General features: G+C 56.4%; 1 protein-coding gene across 1 annotated transcript in view; it reads left to right on the forward strand.

The window, feature by feature from the left end:
• The window catches only part of UGT8 (UDP glycosyltransferase 8), a 62131-nt gene that overhangs the window by 53175 nt on the left and 1062 nt on the right, over positions 1–7894 (forward strand). The window contains exon 6 of the mRNA XM_006917781.1: positions 7772–7880. Within this exon, the coding sequence (XP_006917843.1) occupies positions 7772–7880 (109 nt within the window). The remainder of the gene's footprint in view (positions 1–7771; positions 7881–7894) is intronic.

The raw sequence follows: 7894 nt of genomic DNA on the forward strand, positions 1-7894 counted from the left end.
CCAACTAAACCCAACGCGACCCAACTAAACCCAACTCGACCCAACACAACCCAACTCAACACAACCTAACTAAACCCAAACCTGACCCAACTAAACCCAGCCCAACTAAACCCAATGCGACCCAACTAAACCCAACCCGACCCAACACAATCCAACACAACACAACCTAACTGAACTCAACCCAATTAAATGCAACCCAAACGGACAGATGGAAGCAGGAGAAAATGGCACGCGGCCTCCATGTGAGTTTTCCTCAGTATCTTGGTGATGTACATGCAAACGACTAGTCACAGCAGAACAAGCAAAACTTTAAACCTAAAATCTGTCTGTTTAAATTAATTCTGCATGACTTATTCTCCCGATTCAGTTGAAAACATGTTAGCATGTTTAAGGGATGAATATGTTAACTTTAAGCAAAAAGGGCTTAAAATGTCAGCAATATAAGCAGTTCCCTTTTTTAAAAAAAATTCTATACTTTTAAAGAGACCATTTCTTCTTCTGTAGGTAGAGTATCTGCTTTCTGTTGTCCTCTGCTCCTCACATTTTTTCTTTCATGGAGTCTTTAGATAAATAGGATGTAGCACTTCATGGGTCTTAAAAATCCTTCACCGTAAATTCTCAGTTTCCCATGCCCAATATGAGGGATTTGGAGTCGGTCACCAGGAGAAGGGAGATTACTAAATGACATTTTCAATTGTTAGAGATTTGTGTGATTTAGGGACATTGAACCTAGCGGGTTCAATTTTAATCTGTTTTATAAGAAAGGAAGTGACACTTTATATCATATGAAAAATACACGTCCCCAGTTGGAACACAAAATGCGAAAGATTTGAGCGGCTTTAGCCTTTCGCTCTATCTCCCGGGGTAAAAACAAAAACCCGTCTTTATTTTTTATATCACACAGACTATTTTTTGCCTAATCTTTGCCCTAGATTAATTGTGTCTAAAAATCACTGGCTGTTGTTTTAATGTCGCTATGCCTTGATGACAAAGCGTTTGATTTCTATATGAAACTCAAACCAGTCTTTACCTATAACATGTCAAGCATGTGCTCATTTCCAAATAAAATATAGTTTTTAATCAACCAGCTCCATCCAGAGCTGATGACCCAAGCACACCACGCTGGGGACCCTAGGATGGCAGAGGGTGCCGTCCTCCAGACTCTTTCGATCACGGAGACTTAGTGCAAATAGACACTGGAAGCTGAGTCATCACATGGGAGAGGTAGGCAGTTTACCAAAAGCAGGTATGTGTAAGTGTCTTCCATGAGCGCAGACATGCAAAGCACTTACGGCCTTCGAGGCACATAAACGATGAAAGCCAAGCAAACGATTTCGAAAGGCGTCGCACCCTCCACCGGCTGGCATCTCGTTTTCCTTCTCTGCACGTTTTCGGTCTAAGTGTCTGTCCTCCGTGTGGGATTTGCCTTTTCTGGAGTTGAGCCGAAGGCAATGAGGTGGTCTGTCGTCACCGTCTGCAATTTAGAGCTGTTTCCCCAAAAGACCGGAATCAGTTCGTTTTTAAAGAACAAATGATGTTTGAAAGAAGGCGGCAGGCAGAAAATTAAAAGTAAAAGAATTGTAAAACGGGAATACAGAAAGTAGCTTGAGAATCATCTTATCGTATTTGGCCGATTAATCCGAATCAAGCTCTAGACCCGTGCTTTTATAAATGTCAAATTTATACACGACTCGAAAGTGGTTCCGTGTGAATCTGTCCGGATAGGTGCCTGGGATTCAGACAAAACACCAGAAGGAATCTGGACACAGACCTTCCGAGTCGCCCGGGATACGGCTGACCGGCATTGGACGGCCACCACCCGGCTTCCCATCGCCCCGCTGAGCCCGGCTCTGGACGCACAGATACGGACGCGGTGGGCACAGATGGCGCCTGAGCGGGCTAATGAGCCCATCTTCGTTTCAGCGGTGCCTTTCTGTTCCAGGATAGTTCGATACGTATCCGTACATCTACACGCTCTTTTCGAAAGTCTGGAAATCCCTTAGCCGGCATGCAGGACGATGAGACAGACACCCGTCGTCTCGCATTCCCGTGCTCACGTGAAGTATTTTACTGTCACGTGTATAATACCCTCGCATGTCTATAGATCTAACGTCCGCGTGTCCACCTACCCTGTGTCCACACACGCGCTCGTAGCCGTAAGCCAGGCCGTCTGTTTTGAATGAAATCGGCCCACGCGCATAGCAAGAGACGTCGCCTGCCCGTTTGCTGCATCGAGACTCGACTCTGCCCCAGCTCCAGCGTTGCTGAAGAGGGTCTGTACCCCGCACTGTCCACTGCCACCATTTCCACTTCTGAATCTTGATTCGGTGATCTTAGGGGTGACCGCAAGGCCCGCCGTGCCCCAGCGACACATACCAGGAGCTCGCAGACGGCTGTTGGTCTGAGCTCCCCAACCTCGAGTGAAGTCCGGGACTTGAGTGGCCTTGGGCTTTTCTGCCCAACTGCCCTGCCCCTCCGTCTGTCACCGCAGGTGGGTTTTTGGTCCCACCTCTGTGGGACTGGATGGGGAGGGGAAGGAGACAAACTTCTAGCACGATGAAGGATTCCCCCGGAGCGAGGGCCCGCGAACATGAGTGTCCAACCTGTTCGGTGAATTTTCATGTAAATTTTACTTTATTCTGAAACTGTTATTTAAAAAAGTCGAGACGAATTACTTTTTTTAAAAGGAGGAAACATTCCAGTGGCACCTTGAGATGACAGACGCCACAGAGAGGTCGCTCCGGAGGCAGACGGCTCCGCTCCAGCTCAGGCAGCCGGTCCACAGGCCCCGGGGCTTTCACTCGAGTGGGAAGGCGGTTCTTCTGGCCATGCTCAGAAACCCAAAGCCACCCGCGCTGGCACCGCGGGAGCCCCCCTTTGCCCCCCCGTGTTGGGCGCGCGAGGCGCATTCTCGGCGGCCGTGGTGGCCGGACAGCAGGGAGGTCCTCCGCGTGGACAGATTCCTTCCCGCCTGCCAGTCCATTCGCTGTGCGGGCGACGCCTGCGGGCCCCACGGCACGGCCCGCGCGCCCGGGGACTGTGTGAAGGCACCAGTGCCTGGCCCAGGCCCCGGGAAGTCATGTCAGACTCTCCGAAGGCACAAACTGTTGGCGTTAAAAAAACAAACACAACGAGGAACAGCCCTCTAAGCAACTCAAAGGCCGCGCTGGCATTAAAATAACACAGCCCTGGACGTCTGATGTCAGCTGTCGCGTGGCAGGGAACGCTGTGAGTCGCAAGCATCTTAACTCTCCTGTCGTTAGTTTGGACAGAGCACTCGGGATGGGACGGCCTGGCCCCAAGCTTCTGTCCTCTCCTGGGCATGCGGGCTGGATGCCGTGGCTGCGTGATTTTCATCTGCTGGCCCTCGAGTGTGGGGCGGGTGTGTGCTCTGTGTGCACAAGGACTGAGAGGCATCTGGTGACTGGAAGGGGTGCCTGTGGCAGACAGACCAGTGGCTCTCTGCCCCCGGGCACATAGCTGGGTGACATGTGGCCGGGGTGTGGCCAGCGTGGAAGGTGGGGAATGATTCTGACACGTTCAGGCCTGAACCATAGAAACACTTTCTCCGTTCACTTTCTCAGCCCCGAGGACTTCGCAGGGGGCGGCCCGGGCTGGACCACGCTCAGGTCGGAAGCTGTGGGGAGCGAGGCCCCCCGCGCCGTCCGCCGACGCCACCCCAGGCCGCCGGGCAGCAGCAGGGGCGTCTTTACCGTGAAGAGCTGCGGGCGGCGGGGGCTTCTTATTCACAGCAGTCCGTCTGCAGGAGCAGCACCGGGAGGCGGGTTCCGCGAGCAGCCTCAGGAAGAGGGGGGCCCAGGCCGGACGTGCGGGTCCCAGCGGGCAGGTCACCGGCCCGGCGTCAGCAGCTCAGCCACACGTGAGCCGCCTGCGCCCGCACAGCCCCCACGTGCTCGCTCAGCGTCTGTTTGCTGGAAGCCGCATCCTGAAAGGTCTGGAGTCAGTCAGCGGCCCAACCCTGACCCAGCCGGTGGCCAAGCATCCGGCGGGAGAGGACACGGAAAGTCTCGCGTGGGAAGTGACCGGCCGGCAGGCAGGGCCCCCACGCCCCGGCCCCTGCCCCTCCTCCTGTTTCCTTTCAATGATCGCTGTGTGAAGCCCCTCGAAGCCAGAATGAAATGAGCAGAACAAAACTAAATGCACAAACCACGTTAGGCGAAGGACGCTCCCTCCGTCCCCACGCCGAGCCAGCGCCGGCATTTCCTTCTCCACGGGCCTTGGCTTCGTCCGTGCTCTCCAGACTCGGACGGCTTCCGACGGGGGTTCGCGGACCCCATCTGCACGTTTCCCGCTATCCTCAGACGTCGCTGTCCTCCCACCGTGAGGACTGGACGCGCTCACCAGCCGCGGTCTCGCCAGTCTGCTCACTCGTGACACGTGGCACGTCCCTGTCACCACACGGACATCATCGTCCTCGGCAGAGAGGAGAGGAACGTAACGGGACACGGCCTCTGCCGTCCGCCCGCGCTGCGTCGGGGGCCACTGGACACTGGCCCCGGTGCCGTCGTCCCTCTCGATTCCCGTCCAGCCCACGTGGCAGACACTGCGCCCGGAGCCCTTTGTGAGGCCCGGATTCACCAGGAGCTTCGGGGCGAGGAGCTGCCCTCGGCCCCTGTGCCATCGTCTTGTGGATCCGTAGCCGCGTCGCCCACGTCTGTGTAGATTCTAAAGGGCGAGCTCCTCAGAGCTCCATGTCCATTCTATGGCATTCTGCGGGTCTCTCCCTGTCTTTCTCGATCCGATCATTTAGGATCGAAGGAAAAGATTACGTTTTTGAGAGCCCTAAGCACCTCCTGTTACAGAACCTCATATCGTGAGATAGGACTCTCTTTCCTGAATATTCGGGTTTCTGCCTTCAAGAAGGCATATCCTCACCTTCTCGGTTATTATAGACTCAGACGTGAGAGTTTCTTTGTCCTTGTCTCGTTTTTGCAGTGAGAAGGAAAAGTGCCAGCTGACGAAGGCCAGTCACCCTTCACAAGAAATGATCGATGGCCGCTTTTCGGGATGATCGTCTCGGGTTTTCTGCCTCAGAAAGACACTTGCGAATGTGTGTAGAGCTGGCGGCCTCGCTGCAGGACCAGCCAGGAGCACGGTGGCAGCCCGTGAATTTACAGTGACGACTGCGTCAACCAGCACGGGAGGGCGCCTGCCTTCAGTGACGAGCGCATGCTCTCTCTGGACTCAGATGTACACGGAAAATCGCACGGTGATCTGAAATTGTGACAGCAGGTAAATTAAATGGATTGGATGATCGTCATCAGTGGACGTTCGTCCTCGTGAGAGGGGCCTGTCTGCATGAAACGCTCCCCACACGGCCCTTTAGGGCCCCTGAAGCATTTCAGTGTGTGTCGGGGACTTACTAGTGCCACAATTATATTTTACTTCTGGTTTTCATTTACAGAATTATAAAAAATGGGTTATAAAGATCAAACTATTTCTTTAGGAATTATTCACAGGTGACGAGAATTTTTCATTCTCAAGTAAATGTTCTAAGATGGGTGTCGACAGGCTCCATGTCTGAGGACGGAGGGTCGGGGTCTCTGCGGCCATTTCTCTTCCAGGAAGCTCGACAGCTTACTCGGCCGTGGGGACCCGTAACCGGCCACCAGGGTCCTTGGCCCCGGGGGGCAGCAGGGACCCAGCCGGCCTTCGAAGGCGCGGTTTCTCCCGTGTGATCCCACGCACCGGTTCCCGCCAGGTCTGTGAGCTCGTCGACTCGGGCTGGTGTCCTGTCCGTCAGCCATTATCTCATGGTCAAACCAGGTCTCTCTCCTTCGTCGGCCTGGCCTGTCGGTCACGCCTTGCCCGCAAAGCCTCGGTGGACCGTTACGCCGGGTCCCCAGTTCCCGTGGGATCAGCCCGACACCCGACGCGGGCGGAAGCACAGAGTCTCCCCGTGTCCCCGCAGCCAGCCCGCCCCTCTCTGCTCCGAGCTCTACGCGTGAACAGTCCGATTCTCCAGAACAACCTCCTTTTCCTCCGTTCCGCTGCCGGGGTCCCCCCCGCCCCGAGTCCCGCAGGTTTCGCTTCAGCGCGAGTTCCCCCTTGTCGGCCCCGAGGGCTCCTTTCTTTCTTCCCAGATGCATTTCTCATCCAGGCCCGTTGGAGACTCTGCTTTACTGGCTGGGGAACCCCGAGGCGTCCCCGGCGTCCAGGAGTTGCCCATGGCGGCTCGTCTCCGTGCTGGGTGGATCAGACGGTCTGGAACATTCCACAGCAATAGCGTCTGTGTTATTGTTTCTCCTCAGCTGTATGTTCACCCATCAACCTGCATACATGGGCCCGAGGGATTCACGGGTTCTCAGACGTGTCACCCGCCCGTGGGACGCTGCTCCCGTCTACACGGGCCCTCTGCGGGGAGAATGCGCTGACGTCTCCGGCCCAGCGTGGCCTCTGCGGGGCACATCTTCCAGCCGCCCTCACGCGGAGCGTCCCCCTGTCCGTCTGCACGGGAACTCCGTCCCCACTGGAATCCATCTTCTTGACCCAAACCTGGACCTTCATGTATCACCGTTTTCCGCCCTCTGACCTGGTCCTCTGGGGTGAGTCACACTCGTCCTGAGGCTGCACCACATCTGCTGCCACCGGCCAAGTCGCGGAGACCCCGAAGCCACCGTCTGGTCCTGCCGCCTCCCTCTGTCGCTTCCCGCCCCTCTGAGCCGTCCGGAACGCGAATCGTCTGCGACAGACGCGTCCGCCTTGTTACCGCTCTGAGCGGCCCACAGAACAGAGGGAAACGCGCCTCAGAGGCCGGACCCCGTGACGAGCTGGGATGACGCCCCGAGTCCTAACGAGGCTGCTTCCTCATCTACTAGCCGGGGCGATGACACGTCCGTCCTGCCCACCACGGCCGAGCGCCGAGAGAACACGCGACAGGCTTGTCACGAGCCGCGTCAGTTGTCCTCGTCCTACCTTTCCAAGCCCGATGCGGTTTCCTGTTCTCATTCCACGCTGCTTCGCTGCTGCTCCGCCTGAGCCCTTCGGGTGAGGTTTTCGGCGACGGCCTCGTCCCCTGCGTGTCCTGGCTGGGGCGTCCCTCTGTCCGGATCCTTGTCCCTTCGTCCACACCTGTCGAGACACATCGTTAGGGTCGATCCGCCCTCTGCTCCGATGTGAGCCACTTCCCGCGGCCTCGGCCACCGCACACCCCTCCCACCCCCTCGTTGACACCGTGTCGCTCGCGTCCTGGACGTCTGTCCCCTCCCACTCTGGCGAGCGTGGCGAGCATGGCGGGGGCTCGACAATGGCGTCTCGTCCATTTCACCAACTGGCAGAAGCAGCAGGCACCGTGGCAGGCGGTCGACACAAATCCCGCTCTGGTTTATTCTGATGTTTGCAGAGGAGCTGATGGGACAATTCACTGTGTTAATAAAAGAAAAATGATTACTTTATCGACGTGAAATTCTACATAGGGGAAAACTTACCAATCTTTGTATGCGAGTGACCCACAAGGACGAACCGGCCTGATGAGAGATGACAAGTCTTAGACGTGCTGGAGTCACTTCACATAGAGTTCCGTCGACCTGAACCGACACCAGAGGTGGCCGTGTCATCGGGCCTGCCCCGCCCGGGCACCAGGTCACATGTTTAAATGCCAGGATGACAGGGGTCCTGCCGACAGTTCAATCGCTGGTTCCCAGGCTCCAGAAGACAGAGTCCCCCTCACTCCTTGGATGATGGGCAGGCCATCAACATGTCCCCATTCTGCACGCATAACGAGTGACGTCACCTCTCAGTCTCTGTCCAGATGCGGCTGCAGCCTGTGCCCGGCCGGGAAGGGCCGCCGCTTGACCCTCGCAGACCTGATCGGCCCACCTGACCCCGGACGGCTGTGTTACATCAGCTCGCTGCAGGAGGTCGGCTCGTGGCC

The sequence above is a fragment of the Pteropus alecto genome, unplaced genomic scaffold (genome assembly GCF_000325575.1).
Source record: "Pteropus alecto unplaced genomic scaffold, ASM32557v1 scaffold17, whole genome shotgun sequence".
NCBI classification, from domain to species: domain Eukaryota; kingdom Metazoa; phylum Chordata; class Mammalia; order Chiroptera; family Pteropodidae; genus Pteropus; species Pteropus alecto.